At 41.7% G+C, this 18,716-nt stretch overlaps 2 protein-coding genes across 6 annotated transcripts in view; one reads left to right on the top strand and one right to left on the bottom strand.

Annotated features, from left to right (window-relative positions):
* CLCA4 (calcium-activated chloride channel regulator 4) overlaps positions 1-3,344 on the top strand; it is a 30,551-nt gene extending 27,207 nt beyond the window's left edge. Inside the window, exons 13-14 of the mRNA XM_001926978.5 lie at positions 2,099-2,332; positions 2,692-3,344. Of these exons, the coding sequence (XP_001927013.4) occupies positions 2,099-2,332; positions 2,692-3,122 (665 nt within the window). The 3' untranslated portion in view covers positions 3,123-3,344. The remainder of the gene's footprint in view (positions 1-2,098; positions 2,333-2,691) is intronic.
* Positions 1-18,716, bottom strand: part of ODF2L (outer dense fiber of sperm tails 2 like) — a 409,562-nt gene that overhangs the window by 239,696 nt on the left and 151,150 nt on the right. The window lies entirely within an intron of this gene.

Genomic DNA, 18,716 nt, shown 5'->3' with positions numbered 1-18,716 from the left:
CTCCATGTAAAAGAATAAAATTAGAACATCCTCTAACATCTTACAAAAAACTGAACTCAAAATGGATTAAAGATCTAAATGTAAGGCTAGATACTATAAAACTTTTAGAGGAAAATGTAGTTAGAACACTCTTTGAGACAAACAGCAGCAATGTCCTTTTGGATCCACATCCCAGAGTAATGAAAATAAAAGCAAAAGAAACAAATGGGACCTAATTAAACTTAAAACCTTTACCCAGAAAAGGAAACCACTAACAAAATGAAAACACAACTCAAAGAATGGGAAAAAAATCCTTGCAAATGAAGAAACCGACAAGGGATTACTCTCCAAAATATATAAACATCTCATACAGCTCTATGTAAAAAAAAAAAAAAAAAAAAAAAAAAAAAAAAAAAAAAAGCAACCCAATAAAAATGGTCAGAAGATTTAAACACTTTCCTCTAAAGAAGACAGGCAGATGGCAAAAAAACACAAAAAGATATTCAACATCACAAATTATTAGACAAATGCAAATCAAAACTACAATGAAGTATCACCTCACACCAGTCAGAATGGCCATCATGAAAAAGTCTACAAACAATAAATGCTGGGGAGGTTGTGGAGAGAAAGGAACCCTCTCACACTGTTGATGCAATGTAAGCTGGTGCAACCACTATGGAGAACAGTATGGAGGTTCCTTAAGAAACTAAAAATAGAACTACCATATGATCCAGGAATCCTACTTCTGGGCATCTATCTGGAGAAAACCACAATTTGAAAAGATCCACCCCCATGTCCACTGCAGCACTATTAACAATAGCCAAGACAGAGAAGCAACCTAAATATTCATCAGCATAAGAATGGATAAAGAAGATGTGATACATATTACAATGGAATATTACTCAGCCATAAAGATGAATGAAATAATGGCATTTGCAGCAGCATGGATGGACATAGAAATTATCATACTAAGTGAAGTAAGTCAGACAAAGACAAATATAAGATCACTAATATATGGAATCTAATAGAAATGATACAGTAGAACTTACAAAACAGAAACAGACTCAAAGACTGGAGACCAAACTTATGTTTACCACAGGGAAACATGGTGAGGGAGAGACATATCAGGTGGTTGTGATTGATACATACATGATATTATATGTAAAATAGATGGATAACAAGAAACCAGTGTATGGCACAGGGAAATTTACTCAATAATGTGTAATAACCTATATGGGAAAAGAATCTGTGAAGGAATGGACAGACGTATATTTATAACTGATTTACTTTTCTGTATGCCTGAAATTAACACAACTTTGTGAGACAGCTACATTCCAATTTTTTAAAATAATAATAAACATCAAAAATAGATGTGAGATTGGCAGACTTCTAAGCTCCCTTCTAGGTCCCAAAATTTATAAAACAAAAAACATAAAAATAGTAACATGCCACATTTTCAGCTCAGGATGAAGGAAACAGGCTAAGATGCTACATATCTAAGTACAAACCAGAGGCAGCATCTATCCTTCAGATTACATATGCTGTGAAAGATACATAAGTGAGCTAACATTGTTGGAATGTTTTTGAGTCAAAAGAAAAAAATGTGGAGAGGAAGGTGATGATAAGGGTTAAGAATGTATTTTTGTTAGCTTTCCTTTGTCTTGCCCCTTGTGACTTTTAGGGGCTTTCTGTTGGAAGTTGGAGTAGAACCCAAAGTATGTCCCTTAACTCTTGTAACAGGGAAGAAATGAGGAACCTGGCCCAAGTGGTTGAGGGAAGCAGAAGCAATTTCCCCAGCTTTCTTCCCAGCTTGGAGATAACTTGAGAAATAAAGCAATTCCTTTATTTTTAAGACATATATTGAATTATATAAAAATATTCACATTCAGTGCAGCCTTAATTCCAAAGCAATTCATTATCCAGTTCTACCCTACAGTACCCGGACCAGGATGCTAGAGAAAGAATTGCCTGCTTATGACCTTGTCACCAAAATTAGTAACATGTGACTGTGTATATGGGGGGAAAAAAGGGAAATATGTGGGCTAGGAAATACAATTCGTTGAGTTCTGAAAATACTAGTACAGATTTGCCCATTAAATACCAGGAATTGTTCATGCAGGGGAAATTGAAGAGAATCCACCAAGACCTGAAATTGATGAGAACACTCAGACAAATTTGGAGAGTTTCACCAGAACAGCAATAGGAGGTGCATTTGTGGTTTCAAATGTTCCAAATGGCCCCTTGCCTGACCTCTACCCACCGAGTCAAATCACAGACCTGGAGGCCACCTCAGATGAGGATGAGATCAGGATAACATGGACGGCACCGGGAGACGATTTTGATGTTGGAACAGGTAAGGATGAAATGTCACAAGGTGTTGATTAAATGAAAGTTGCTCGTTGCAAAAGCAAGGGTGTAAGAGTGTGTGAGAGGAAAACAATGTACAATGAATAGCTTATAAAAGTATTAATTTTATAATCTCGTTTTGAATCATCAAATATGACACATTTTTCCTGATACCACTTTTCATACAAAGAAGGGATCATTTGGCAGAGTTTAAAAATCAGAATCCAGTATTTATAGAAAAATAAATAAGGCTCTGGATATTAATATAAGCTTGGCTAACTAACAGTTTTGAGGAGAATGAATAAAAAGGAATTTCTTATGGTACGCTCTAGTTTCTAAGCTACATGTAACTTTTTTCTTTCTTAGTTGAACAGTATATCATAAGAATAAGCGGAAGTCTCTTGGATCTAAGGGATAATTTTGACGACGCTCTGCAAATAAACACTTCTGCTCTGTTACCAAGCGAGGCCAACACCAAGGAAAGCTTTGCATTCAAACCAGGAAATCTCTCAGAAGAAAATGCAACCCACATATTCATTGCCATTCGAAGTGTGGATAAAAGCAACTTGACATCGAAAGTATCCAACATTGCGCAAGTAGCTTTGTTTACTCCCGAAGCAGATTACACTCCTGACGACAGTCATCCAGATCCTGGTCCTGCTAAATCCGGAGTCAGCATCTCTACCTTGGTGCTGATAGTGGTTGGCTCTGTAGTAATCGTGAGCCTGATTTTAAGTGTCACCATTTGCATCTTAAACAAGAACAGAAATACTAGAAGACCTAGAACAGGGTTTTAAAAAACATCAACAACAAAAGTAGAGGATGTTTCTGAATTTTAAAATTTATGATATATGATCATGAACTCATGCAAATAATTTTAAGAGTTTCAGAAGGGTTACTTTGATTAAATATAAAATTCAGGGGTATCTGAAAAATTGTGAATCGATATTAAATAATTGTATTTATTCACTGTTTTATCACAAAAAGGGAGAAATAAAATATCCTTTTTCATATTCATACTTGGTCATGTATATTATCTGACACAAAAGTTCTCTATAAAAATTCAAATTTCATCAAGAAGTTAAAACTGTTGGAGTGGTCAAAACACAACTGTAAGAAGGCAAACAAGCAATACCTGAGGGAAAATGAATTTGGTCTTAGTGCTTTTAGGTTTAAATCGACTTTACTATATATTCGCCAAAGGTCTTCGGTTATATAGTACTACATAGAAATGAATAAGGACATGTTTACTGCACTTCCTTGATATAGAAGACAGTGTTAAGGAAGCTAAGGAAGAGGAAATACGTGGGAGACCCTCATGTCCAGGAGTGCTGGTTTACTCCCGTATAATTCACTGGAAATGAGCAGCGCAGTAGAGCACCTGGAACTGTGCTATTGAGGCAGAAGGTCCATCAGCACAATTAGTTCCTCTAGTGGCCTGGCACCTGTTCAGGCAATGCTAAGAGCTATGCATGTACAGGTGAACAGGGAGAAAATGTAGGGAAAGGGTAACTGTAGGACAGCTGGCCTTTTACTCGGAGGGGAATAAAAGCTTGAAATCCTATGATGGTGACAGAAATAATATACACAAGCCAGACTTTCCCTGTGTCCTTCCCACCCACCAGGCCCACAGCTCTGGAGGCAAAGCCTACCAGGCAAGTTAGTACCCTCCCAGATGCTCTGGTACAACAGCTATGCCCAGGTGGGTCTCGGCTGTAGGCTCTCCCCTTCTAGGTCAGGCCTTGGTTCAGATCTGTTTCCAGGACCTAATCAAGTAGCTAATTGTGAATTAGTAAGAATCAGAAAAACAAATGAGTGGCCACCATTGTTGTATTCTGAACAAGCTACAAAATTTATAGGACTCAGGGCTAAATGAAAATGAGCAGCCTCTGTTCAAAAAGTAATGAGGGTTTCAAGATGGCAGCAGCAAAGCACTGAAGTTCCGGGACCTTCTGTGCATGGAGAACTGTGCAAATGTACAAAGTTCAAGCCCACAAAGCTAACTCTGGCCATAGTCCAGGATAAACTAGGGATCACACCTGCTGCATACAGGCTCTGCGTGGGATTTCCGCTACAGCCCTATGGCATCATTCATGATCTAATAGTTGATCGAGTTATCACAAACATATCAGAGCTTCTGGCCCATCCCCATGAGGAACTGCAGGCATGTGGCATTGTGCCCACCTATCCACTTAAACCCCTATCTTGTAAGCCTTTGACACTGTGTATTTACTGATTCAGTCATAAAGCCAAATGAAAACAATTTAAGATACTATTCTTACCAATTTCCACATGATATACATAGTTTTGCTATTGAAGAAGAGGAACTGCCCAAGGGGGGAAAAAAAAAATAGAAAGAGCTTCTCAATACAAACGAGAAAACTCAAATGTGTGAGATTGAGAAAAGAAGAGTGATTCAAGAAGGAGCAGTCAACAGTTTCTGATTAGTGCTGAAAAGTGACCAATGAATAACACAGTTATCAGTGACCTTAACAACAGAAAAACTGATAAAGAAAAAGTGCAGAGTGAAGAAATAGAGAAATTGTGTGTAAACAATTCTTTCAAGAATCTCGACTTTGAATAGAGTGTAGAGAAGGAGTAGAAATTGTGGAAAGTAATATGTAGGCAAAAGAGGTTTAATTTGTAATACAATTGTAAAGCTTTTTGTAAATATTACTAAAAATATTATAATAAGTTTAACCTCTATATGCTGAATTAATAAACATAAAAACTTTAAAACAGTTCTTTGTAATTAGGCGTTGGTATAATAGCAACAGAAGTTACACCTTATTTTTCTCATTTGTAAAAGTGGTATACTAATACCAACCCCTAAGGGCTGTGTAAATCCCATTATATAATGGCAGGTCCTTGGCCTCATTCCTGCACATACTTAATGCTCAATTCATAGCAGAATTCATGCTGAGAAGCTTTGTACTGTTGTACCCCAAATTTAGGGATCTTAGCACTAAGGGCCACCAGTCCATCAGTCAGTCAGAATATTAAGCGCCTACTATTTACCAATGCTTTGCAGCTAAGTGTTGTGGATAGAATGGTAAATGAAAATACTACTCTATTTCATTCTTTTTTAAGGCTGAGTAATATTCCTTTCTATGTGTGTACCATCTCTTTATCCATTTTTCTGTCAATAGATACTGAGAGTGCTTCCATGTCTTGGCTATTGTAAATAGGGCTTTAATGAACATTGGGGTGCATGTATCTTTTCAAATTATGGTTTCCTCCAGATAGATGCCCAGGAGTGGGATTGCTGAATCATATGGTAAATTTATTTTTAGTTTTTTTGGGGAACCTCCATACTGTTTTCCATAGTGGCTGTATCAATTTACATTCCCACAAACAGTGTAGGAGGCTTCCCTTTTTTCCATACCCTCTCCAGCATTTACTATTTGTGTACTTTTTAATTATGGCCATTCTGATGGTGTGCAGTGGTACTTCATTATAGTTTTGATTTGCATTTCTCTAATAATCAGCAATGTTGAGCATATTTTCATGGGCTTCTTGACCATCTGTCTGTCTTCTTTGGAGAAATGTCTATTTGGATCTCTTGCCCATTGTTTAATTGAGTCGTTTTGTCAATATAAAGCTGTGTAAGATGTTTGTATATTTTGCACATTAATTCCTTGTCAGTTGCTTCATTTGCATTTTTTTCCTATTCTGTGGTTTTATGGTTTTTTAAAAAATGGTTTCCTTTGCCTTGCAAAGGTTTTTAACCCTTTAATCAGGTCCCATTTGCTTATTATTGCTTTTATTCTCATTATTCAGGGAGGTGGATCCAAAAAGACATTGCTGCAATTTATGTCAAAGAGTATTTATATTATACATGTTTTCCTCTAGTTTTATAGTATCCAGCCTTATATTTATATCTTCAATCTATTTTGAATTTGTATTTGTATATGGTGTTAGAGAGTGTTCTAATTTCATTCTTTTACATGTAGCTGTCCATTTTTCCCAGCACCACTTATTGAACAGACTGTCTTTCCTCCATTGTATATTCCCGCCTCCTTTGTCATAGATTAGTTTATGGGTTTATTTCTGGTCTTTCTAACCTGTTCCATTGATCTATATTTCTGTTTTTGTGCCAGTACCATACTGTTTTGATACCTGTAGCTTTGTAATACAGTTGTAAGTCAGGGATCCTCATTCCTCCAGCTGTTTTTCTTTCTTAGGATTGCTTTAGCTATTTGGGGTCTTTTGTATTTCCATACAAATTTTGAAAACTTTTGGGTTCTAGTTCTGTAAAACTGCCATTGGTAATTTGATAGGGATTGCATTGAATCTAGAAATTGCTTTGCGTAGTATAGCCATTTGGAGAATACTGATTCTTCCAATTCAAGAACATGATATATCTTTCCAACTATTTGTGTCATCTTTGATTTCTTTCATTAGCATCTCACAGTTTTTAGAATACAGGTCTCATACTAAGGAAGTAAGTCAGGAGAAAGACAAATACCATATGATATCACTTGTATGTGGAATTTTAGAAATTATAAAAATTAACCTATATACAAAACAGAAACACAGAGTTCCCATCATGGCTCAGTGGTTAACAAATCCGACTAGGAACCATGACGTTGTGGGTTCGATCCCTGGCCTTGCTCAGTAGGTTAAGGATCTGGCGTTGCCATGAGCTGTGGTGTAGGTTGCAGACACGGCTAGGATCCCGTGTTGTTGTGGTTCTGGTGTAGGCTGGTGGCTACAGCTATGATTGGACCCCTAGCCTGGGAAACTCCATATGCTACGGGAGCATCCCAAGAAATGGCAAAAAGACCAAACCAAAACAAAACAAAAAAACAGAAACAGACACACAGTCTTTGAAAACAAATATATTGTTACCAAATGGGAAGGGTTAAGGGGTGGGGAGGAATGGATTGGGGGTTTGGGAACGGCAGACACACTTTAATATGTGGAATGTAAGATCAACAAGGACCTTCTGGGAGTTCTCGTCGTGGCGCAGTGGTTAATGAATCCGCAGTGGGAACCATGAGGTTGCGGGTTCGGTCCCTGCCCTTGCTCAGTGGGTTGAGGATCTGGCGTTGCCGTGAGCTGTGGTGTAGGTCGCAGACGCGGCTCGGATCCTGCGTTGCTGTGGCTCTGGTGTAGGCTGGTGGCTATGGCTCCGATTAGACCCCTAGCCTGGGAATCTCCATATGCCACGGGAGCGGCCCAAGAAATAGCAAAAAGACAAAAAAAAAAAAAAAAAAAAACAAGGACCTTCTGTATAGCACAGGGAAATCTACCCCATGTTCTGTGATAACCTACATGGAAGTGGATATGGATGCATGTGTGCATGGCTGAACACTTTGCTGTATAGAAGAAATTAACACAACATTGTAAATACTTCAATAAAATTAAATTTTAAAATTTTTTAAAAAGAAAATATGAATAGAGAACCCAGAAATAATCCCTGACATCTATGGTCAACTAATCTTTGACAAAGGAGGCAAGAACATAAAATGGGAAAAAGAAAGTCTATTCAGCAAGCATTGCTGGGAAACTGGACAGCTTCATGCAAATCAATGAAACTTGAACACACCCTCACACCATGCACAAAAATAAACTCAAAATGCTTAAAGAGTTAAATGTAAGACAAGACACCATCAAACTTCTGGAAGAGAACATAGGCAAAACATTCTGTGATATCAACCTTATGAATGTTTTCTCAGGTCAGTCTCCCAAAGCAACAGAAATAAAAGCAGCAATAAACCAATGGGACCTAATCAAACTGAAAAACTTTTGCACAGCAAAATTAACCAAAAAGAAAACAAAAAGACAACTTACAGAATGGGAGAAAATAGTTTCAAATGATGCAACCGACAAGGGCTTAATCTCTAGAATATACAAGCAACTTATACAACTCAATAGAAAAAAGCCAACAACCCAATGGAAAAACGGGCAAAAGACCTGAATAGACATTCCTCCAAGAAAGATATACAGATGGCCAACAAGCACATGCAAAAATGCTCAGCATCCCTGATTATTAGAGAAATGAAAATCAAAACTACCATGAGATAACCACCTCACACCAGTCAGAATGGCCATCATTAATAAGTCCACAAATAACAAGTGCTGGAGGGGGTGTGGAGAAAAGGGAACCCTCCTGCACTATTAGTGGGAATGTAAGCTGGTACAGCCACTATGGAGAACAGTATGAAGGTACCTTAGAAATCTATACATAGAACTACCATATGATCCAGCAATCCCACTCTTGGGCATATATCCGGACAAAACTTTCCTTAAGAAAGACACATGCACCCACATGTTCATTGCAGCTCTACTCACAATAGCCAAGAGCTGGAAACAGCCCAAATGTTCATCAACAGATGATTGGATTAGGAAGATGTGGTATATATTCACAATGGAACACTACTCAGCCATAAAAAAGAATGACATAATGCCACTTGCAGCAACATGGATGGAACTAGAGACTCTCGTACTGAGTGAAGTAAGTCAGAAAGAGAAAGACAAATACCATATGATATCACTCATATCTGGTATCTAATATACAGCACAAATGAAACTTTCCACAGAAAAGAAAATCATGGACTTGGAGAATAGAATTGTGGTTGCCTGGGGGAGGTGGAGGGAGTGGGAGGGATTGGGAGCTTGGGGTTAATGGATGCAAACTATTGCTCTTGGAATAGATTTACAATGAGATCCTGCTGTGTAGCACTGAGAACTATGTCTAGATACTTACACTGCAGCACAACAATGGGAGAAGAAATTATGTATACATGTATGTGTAACTGGGGCCCATGTTATACAGTAGGAAAAAAAAGAAAAGGAAAGTGAAAAAAAATTAAAAAAGAAAAAGAAAAAATAAAATACTAAGTCCTCATGGAGGTTAGATTCTAAAAGAAAGACATATTAAATAAATCACAAGATATAAAGAATTACAAGTTATCAAAGTGGTCTGAAGTGTCATTCAATAATCGTAACTCCCATGATACTCACTAACCCCTTACGCAAATAAAATTCCTACCATCTACAACACTGACCTTCCATTCGCATCTAGATTTCCCAAGAGCACAAGCTTATGCCTTCAGTGTGACCTTTACTATTAGAAAGAAAAGGTAGCATTTACTACCCACCAGGATATAATTTTCCTAAAATCAATTTCGCAGGCCCAAATCTGAGAAGAAAGGGTAACTTGCACAGCAGGATCCAAGCCTAGAATATTGAAAGCCACATCTCCTTATAGCTGGCAAGGTGTACTAGGTCAGCCAAAGCTGCCCACCCACCAATTCTACTACCGTTAACTACCCCCAATAAAAGAAGGCCAGGAGAGAGAAAAGGGTTGGCCTTTTGAGGAAGTACAGTGTTTTGCTTAATAAATGCAAATCTCAGGAAGCCCCATAAGTCAGGAGATGTAAACCTCTCACACCAGCACTGTGGAACCCCTGATGGGAAGAGTTCCTGACGCTGCTAAAATGGAAGAAATGATCAGGGGACAGACGTGAACAAAGATTTGTTAGCGTGACCACCTTCATGCACTAAGGATTTCATGCATGGATGATACATCAAGAAGTTAGAGTATCTCACTGACTGAGTAGAATTGTAGAAGGTGACAGCTTGGGATCTCTCATGCCCAGAGAGCTGTAGAGGGGAGAGCTGTAGAGAGGACAGCTGTACAGAGGAGAGCTGTAGAGAGGAAAGAGCTGTAGAGAGGAGAGCTCTAGAGAGGAGAGCTCTAGAGAGGACAGCTGTAGAGAGGAGAGAGCTATAGAGGAGAGAGCTGTAGACAAGAGAGCTGTAGAGAGGAGAGAGCTGTAGAGGAAAGAGCTGTAGAGAGGAAAGCAGTAGAGAGGAGAGCTGTAGACAAGAGAGCTGTAGAGAGGAGAGCTGCAGAGAGCAGAGCTGTAGAGAGGAGGGAGCTGCAGAGAGGACAGCTGTAGAGAGGAGAGCTGTAGAGAGGAGAGCGGTAGAGAAGAGAGCTGTAGACAAGAGAGCTGTACAGAGGAGAGAGCTGTAGAGAGGACAGCTGGGGAGAAGACAGCTGTAGAGAGGAGAGACCTGTAGAGAGGAGAGCAGTAGAGAGGAGAGAGCTGTAGAAGGGAGAGCTGTAGAGGGGAGAGCTGTAGAGGGGAGAGAGCTGTAGAGGAGAGAGCTGTAGAGGGGAGAGCTGTAGAGGGGAGAGAGCTGTAGAGGAGAGAGCTGTAGAGGGGAGAGCTGTAGAGGGGAGAGAGCTGTAGAGGGGAGAGAGCTGTAGAGGAGAGAGCTCTAGAGAGGTTAGAGCTGTAGAGAGGACAGCTGTAGGGAGGAGAGATGTAGACAAGAGAGCTTAGAGAGGAGAGAGCTGTAGAGATGACAGCTGTAGAGAGGACAGCCGTAGAGAGGAGAGATGTAGAGAGGAGAGAGCTGTAGAGAGGAGAGCTGTAGAGAGGAGAGAGCAGTAGAGGAGAGAGCTGTAGAGAGGACAGCTGTAGAGAGGTGAGAGGTGTAGGGAGGAGAGCTGTAGAGGCGAGAGCTATAGAGAGGAGAGCTGTAGAGGGGAGAGAGCTGTAGAGAGGACAGCTGTAGAAAGGTGAGAGGTGTAGGGAGGACAGCTGTAGAGGAGAGAGCTGTAGAGAGGAGAGCTGTAGAGAGGACAGCTGTAGAGGAGAGAGCTGTAGAGAGGAGAGCTGTAGAGAGGACAGCTGTAGAGGAGAGAGTTGCAGTGGAGAGAGCTGTAGAGAGGACAGCTGTAGAGAGGTGAGAGGTGTAGGGAGGACAGCTGTAGAGGAGAGAGCTGTAGAGAGGAGAGGTGTAGAGAGGAGAGAGCTGTAGATTGATTTCATCGTCATCACATTCACAATATTGTTGCACGAAGCTACGGTGACAAACCGAGTGGTGACAAATCGACTGGTGACAAACCAAACCCATTCCCTAGACCCCAAACTCTCACCATCTTCCCACTTCCTTCCATTCTGTGGTGGACACTCGTGTCCACCTTCCCATCAGCCACCTGCCTCTGCAAGAAGACGCCCTTCATCCCCAGGCAGCCCTTCCACCATCACCCGCCACTTCTGGGGCCCAGCATGGCTTCTTTCCTTGGACTGGCCCCACTGCCCTCCATTTCTGTCTTCGGTTTCCATGTAATTCTTCTCAAGGACTACCACATATCTAACCCCAAAGAGATCCATTTAAACCATGTCTTATATTAATGGCACCCCTGGAGTTCCACAAAACCCAGGCTGTGTCCTCATGTGATGGACCTGACCACTACATAGGAATGCTCATGAAAAAAATATATACCTTTACAAAAGGCGGTAAATGCAACCTGAAGTGGTCCTACTGCCTTCATACCTATAACAGCCCATTACACGTCTACTCAAGTAACACTTACTGCAAAATAATTATTTGAATTATGATCTTGGTGCCCTGTTTTCTTTAACAATTTATATGATGACCCACACATTAGTTCTTGGTATGTTTGACCTCACGAGGAATGTATGCAAAGTGCTACACGCTATGTATCCTGTCACCTGACCCCACAGGGTACAGGAGATAAGGGGGTGACTTTTCCACAAAATTGTGGTAAAGCCATATGAGAAACTGAAAAGCAGCAATCTGGTGATATGGAAGCAGAGCCATCACTCACTCCATGACTTGAATATCTGCTTGGACCTGGGAGTAGCAAAAAATCATATTCCTGTGCTTTCCTACAAGTGTGCATCCATGCGGTTTCTCAAATATATCTGGGCCCTTGATCAAAATTTCTTCCTAGAAATAAAACAGGGCACTCCAGAGTCCACAGTCTAATGTCAGGGCATAATTCCATCAGAGAAAAGCCTGCTACTGAATGCCCACTGCATCTCCAACCTCTGCCCCATCATCATCATCATCTCACACACACACACACACACACACACACACACACACACACACACACTCAAAGACAACTTGGAAAGTGTGGGTTGGTTAGAGAGCTGTTTGGATACGTATTTGTCAATTTTTGATAAGGAAATGAAGTAATTATATGAAACTGAAATATGATCTGCACTCATAGCTCCTTCAGAACTTCTTATCTCAGAAAAATACCTCACCATCCAGTCATTCAAATCGGGGACCAGGAAGCCATCCCTGACCCTCCGATTCCCTCAAACTTTGTGTCCTGTCACTGACATCGCCCTACCTGTGTCTCTCCTCAGCCCCCCTTCAGGGATGCAGCCTCAGTTCCGTATCCTGGAAAAACATGGTCCCTACCTGGTCTCTGGGTCTTCATTCTACTCCCTCCAAGCATCTACCACATTGCCCCCAAAGTAACAAGCAAAACCAAAATACCTCTTAAATTGGTTCAAAAATACAGTCTAGGTGTTCCCATTGTGGCTCAGCAGGTTAAGAACCTGACATAATGTCCGTGAGGATGTGGGTTCGATCCCTTGCCTCACTCAGTGGGTTAAGGATCTGGTGTTGCCATGAGCTGTGGTGTAGGTCGCAGGCACGGCTCGGATCACGCATCCCTATGGCTGCGGTGTAGGCTGGCAGTTGCAGCTCCAATTTGACCCCTAGCCTGGAAACTGCCATATACCACAGCTGCGGCCATAAAAAGAAAAAAAAATCTAAGTGCCACAAAGGCAGAGAGTATGACTGTTTGTACATTACTTTTTCCAGGCACCAAGTATCTGTCAGAAGAATGAGTGCCAGGCTCACCACCATGGGGCCCTCGCCTCCACGTCCCTACCTCTTACTGCACCGCCCCACCGCCCGCCCGATTGCACTCCTTTAATCAGTCAGATGTTCAGCTCTCTAAAAGTTCACTCGGTTTTACGTGTCTAGGTCTTTATCAGGAACAGCATCCTCCCCGCATCCTTCCCCCGTCTAATCCTACACCTTCGGGATCCCTTCTCTGCCTTCTGACCATATGCCCCTCTTTGAAAATCCCACCCCCGCTGCCTTCCCCCGCTGCCTCCCCCTCTCTCCGGCAGAAGAGAGCACTCCTCCTTTTGTGTCCCATTCTCCTCTCTCCATACAGAATCTAACTCCCAAGCGCACTCACTTACACACCGGACACAGCCTCCCTAACACCCCTCAACTATACAGTGAGCTCTTTGGAGAACAGGACAGCATCCTGGGAGGGGAGAATGAAAGAGGAGAGGGGACGGATGAGTGCTGAGTATCTGAAAACAAGACACACAGAAACGCTTCCCCTCCCTTTCCTTACCCCTTACAACCAGTCACCAAATCCTGTCAATTCTAATCATCTCAAAAAGCCCTCCACCTGTCTCTACCCTTGGTTCAGGCCCCCAGCATCTCTCCCCTGAGTCCCTGGTAACTCTTGGCAAACAGAGCCGCTGGGAACCACCGTGCACACTGTGTCCAGCCCGACAGCACCCAGCCTTGTCAGGGGCAAGGAGAGTGGGGTGAGGTATGGTCCAAACTGGCTCCAAGATTAAGGTGGAGGGACACTACTTGGTCATTTGTCTTCCCAAAGGGGATATGTTTTTCTAACTCACAAGCTGTTTTTCTAATTCACACAATACATGTGCTGGCAACACAGCCCCGTTTCAACCACCCTTCACCCTGCAGCCAGTCTTTCTAAAGCACAGATCTGATCCTGTCACTGGCCACTTCGAACCTTCTGGTGACTCTCCTTTGCACTTGGTGTGAAGTGCAAGCCCCGTGATGTGATGGATTGTGTCTTTCATGTCCCACTTCTGGCTTTACCTCTCCAGTTGCAGGTCTCGCACCTTCTCACTCACGCGTCGTGTGTGCAGGGCCCCTTCCACACGCTCTCGACACATCCCAGGACCTCTCGCGCCCAGGCTGCCAGGTGCTTTCTCTTCCCGTCTCACCCCACCACGTTCATGTTCTTCAGTCACACGGGTGACCGGGAGCTTCTTCAGTCTTAGAATGTGTGTCACTTGCCAGGAAGCATTCCCTAACCCTCCAGGCCCCTCTTGACGGGGTTACGCCTCCTCGCATCACCTCACTCCTACCCTCTGCAGTAACACTGAACCTCTGTGTTTTAACTGACAATTCACACGTTCCAAGTTTCCTCTAGATGGTGAGCTTCTTAAGGGCAAGAGACAATCTCTCATCATCAGGATATCCCCAATGTCTATCGCTATGCTCAATAAATCAATATTTGGTAACAGAAAGCATGAAATCTGTCTCCCCCAGAGCATCAGTTGTGACGAATCAATCCCAGAGCTGACAAGCGGAGACAGAGGGAACCAGTAACAATTTTCATGCATGGCTTTACACTATAGGAATATAATATTATATCTCTAGATAAAAATACTGAGCCTCACCCCATCTAATTGAGGAAAAAGACCTTGAACTATATCCTCAATGTTACTGTAGGAATAACTGACACACAGTATATGCTTCATTCATCATTTAACTAGACTTCAAACTTTGGGATGATTTAAATTTTTATGAATTTTCTTCTTCCTAATTTACTTCTCTAGTCTCATTTTCTATATCTGAACCTGTTAACACCTTCCCAGCATTTTACAATATCCCTTCAAAACAGTTTCAAAGACATGAAGGCCAGAGTCATTGAAAAGCAGCTAAAAACTTATTTTACACTTGAAAAATGCCATGTTTTCTAACGACTCTGCATCAGCCAGTCACTCTCCCTGAATTCCAACGTAAAGAGCAGAAATGACCTACCTTCCTGAATCAGCAAAATTGAATGACAGACTGTTTATCACTGATTTTCCCCTACTAGAATATACACAAAACAAGAGCAGTCTGTTCTGTTTATTTCACATAGTGATTTCTCAGGAAATAGTTATTGAATGAACAGCTGGTGAAGAGACAAGGGACTAATGAACTGGCTATTTTGACATTCTCCTCTATGGTAAAATAAAATCAAACCAAAGAAGGTTATTTAAAATATGTTATATTAAAGAATATATTGTTTTATATTCTTACTCTTTTTATTCTATAAGCTTGGGTCGGTCATCTGCTAGATACAGTTTCAAAAACCAAGCACATCTGAGTAACCAGAACTAATATCAAGAAAAAAAAATGAGTCGGGATCAAGATGGTTGGGAGTAAGATGTGGAGCCCACCTTCCCTCACAAAACACATCAAACAAATTCATGTGTAGAACGGTTTGCACAGAATATCTACGGAACACTGGCAGAAGACCTCAGAACCTCTGAAAGGGCAAGAAACCCTTCAAATAACTGAGTAGAACAAAAGGAAAAAAGAGAGAGAGCGAGAGAGACGGGAAGGGAAGGGAAGAGGAGAGGAGAGGAGAGGAGAGAAGGGAAAAAGAGGAATTAGGACGGGACCAGCACCCCTGCGAGAGAGCTATGAAAGAGGAAAGGAATCCACAACCTGGGAGGCCACCTAACTGACAGGAAAGATCAGCCAGGACAAAGAGGGAGCCTCGAAGCCTTGGGGGGAAGTGCAGCACCCAACCGAGGAGGACAAAGCAGAGAGAGCTCCACAGACCATCAGTACCACACCCAGGACACCACAGCCAGAGACACGCAGACAGGGGTGAGCTAAGGAGGTCAGTTCCAGGGAGAGGACTAGGGTTGGCAGTGTGGAAACAGCCTAAGGGGGAGAGATGGGATGAAGATGGCATAATAGAAGGACTGGAGCTCAACTTCTCCCCTAAAGACAACAAAATTCACAACTAAAGGCTGAGCATTCTTCAACCAAATGGACCAGAAACCTTAAAAAAGATATCTGACTCCAGAGGAAAAAGAAGAGGCCACATCAAGAGGTAGGAGGGGTGATTTCATGATATAAAAAACCCCATACCTCCTGGGTGGGAAGCCCCACAGACTGGAAACTGACTGGTTCACAGAGACTCACCTACAGGAGTGAGAGTTCTGAGCCACACATCAAACTCTCACGTGTGGGGATCTGGCACTGGGAGAAAGAGCCCCTGGAGCATCTGGCATTGAAGGCCAGTGGGGCTTGTGCGCAAGAGCTCCACGGGACTGGGGGAAACGGAGACCCCATTCTTAAAAGGCGCACACAGACTTTCACGTGCACTGAATCCCAGGGCAAAGCAAAGTCTCCATAGGAATCTGGGTTGAAACTGACTGCAGTTCTTAGAGGACATCCTGGGAAAATAGGGATGAATGTGGCTTGTTGTGAGGGAAGGACATTGAAAGCAAAGCTCTCAGGAATATTCAGCAGCAGTACCTTTCTCTGGAGGTGGCCATTTGGGAAAATCTTGCCCCACCCGGCAGTCAGGGCTGAGAAGCCCCAGGGAAAACAACAATCCAGGTGGGATCACAGCCCCACCCCTCAGGCACACAGCCACCTCCAATCCCATCCAGATACAAAGCCCCATCCACCAGAGGGATTAGAATCAACTCCACCTACCAGTGGGCAGGCATCAGCCCCTCCCATCAGGAAGCCTACACCAAGCCCCCATACTGACTTTAGCCACAAGGAGGGCAGACACCAGAATTAAGAGAGGCTACAATTCTATTATCTGTAAAAAGGTCACACCAAAAACCTACAAAAATGAAAATACAGAGGACTATAACTCAGATGAGGGAGAAAGGAAAAACCCCAGAAAATCAGCTAAGTGATGAGGAGATTCTCAGCCTCCAGGAAAAAGACTTTAGACTGTTGATGCTGAAGATGAGGCAAGACATTGCAAATAACCTGGAGGCAAAGATGGATAACTTGCAGGAAACACTGACCAAAGAGATACAAGATATAAAACTTAAACAAGAAGAGATGCAAAATACAATAACTGAAATAAAAAACTCACTAGAAGCAGCTAACAGCAGAATACAGGAGGCAGAAGAACGAATAAGCGAGGTGGAGGACAGATTAGTGGAAATTACGGATGCAGAACAGAAAAGAGAAAAAAGATTGAAAACAAATGAAGAGAGTCTCAGGGAACTCTGGGACAATGTTAAATGCACCAACATCCATATTATAGGGGTGCCAGAAGGAGAAGAGAGAGAGAAGGGGACAGAAAAAATATTCCAAGAGATAATAGCCGAAAAATTCCCTAACATGGGAAAGGAACCACTCACTCAAATCCAGGAAGCACAACGAGTACCATATAAAATAAACCCAAGGAGGAATACACTGAGACACATATTAATCAAATTGACCAAAATTAAAGACAAAGAGAAAATCTTGAAAGCAGTTAGGGAAAAGAAACATATAACATACAAGGGAACCCCAATAAGGTTATTGGCAGATTTTTCAGCAGAAACTCTGCAGTCCAGAAGGGAGTGGCATGATATACTTAATGTGATGAAAGGAAAAAACCTCCAACCAAGATTACTTTACCCAACAAGGCTCTCATTCAGATTTTTTTTTTTTTTGTCTTTTTGCCTTTTCTTGAGCAGCTCCTGTGGCATGTGGAGGTTCCCAGGCTAGGGGTCTAATCAGAGCTTTAGCCGCCGCCCTAGGCCAGAGTCACAGCAGCATGGGATCCAAGCTGCATCTTCGACCCACACCACAGCTCACAGCAACGCCGGATCCTTAACCCACTGATCAAGGCCAGGGATCAAACCCACAACCTCATGGTTCCTAGTCGGATTCGTTAACCACTGAGCCACTACGGGAACTCCCTCTCATTCAGATTTGAAGGAGAAATCAAAACCTTCACAGATAAGCAAAAGCTGAGCGAATTCAGCAACATTAAACCAGCCTTACAACAAATACTAAAGGAACTTCTCTAGGCAGAAAAGAAAAGACAGCAACAGGAAACAAAAATGCCACAAATGACACGGCTCACCAGTAAAGATATATATATATACAGTAAAGATATATATATATATAAAGATAAGAAATATATATATATATATGTATACAGTAAAGATAAGAAATCATGCCTGCACAATTATTCCACCAATTCAGAAAGCATGAGAAGAGGTGGGTACAAATGCAGAACACTTGAGATGAACTTGCAATTAAGAGAACAACAACATAAAACAATCTCATATACATATAGACTCATATCAAAACCTCAGAATAACTGCAAACCAAAAATCTACAATTGATACACAAACAACTAAGAAAAATAAACTCAAATACAACACTAAAGATAGTCATCAAACCAGAAGAGGAGAGAACAAGAAAAGAAGGGAAGAAAAAAGAGCAACAAAAACAAATCCAAAGCAATTAATAAAATGGCAATAAGAACATACATATCAATAATTACCCTAAATATTAATGGACTAAATGCCCCAACCAAAAGACATAGACTGGCTGAATGGATAAAAAACAAGACCCATATATGTGCTGTTTTCAAGAGACCCATTTCACTTCTAGGGACACATACAAATTGAAAGTGAGAGGATGGAAGAAAATGTTTCATGCAAACAGGGACCAAAGAAAGCTAGAGTAAGCAATACTCATAACAGAAAAAATAGACTTTAAAATGAAGAATATTTTAAGGGACAAAGAAGGACATTACATAATGATCAAAGGATCAATCCAAGAAGAAGATATAA

This window comes from Sus scrofa, chromosome 4, assembly GCF_000003025.6.
Source record: "Sus scrofa isolate TJ Tabasco breed Duroc chromosome 4, Sscrofa11.1, whole genome shotgun sequence".
NCBI lineage: Eukaryota > Metazoa > Chordata > Mammalia > Artiodactyla > Suidae > Sus > Sus scrofa.
Note: the sequence above shows the minus strand (reverse complement) of the source record. Positions and strands in the feature narration are given on the sequence as shown.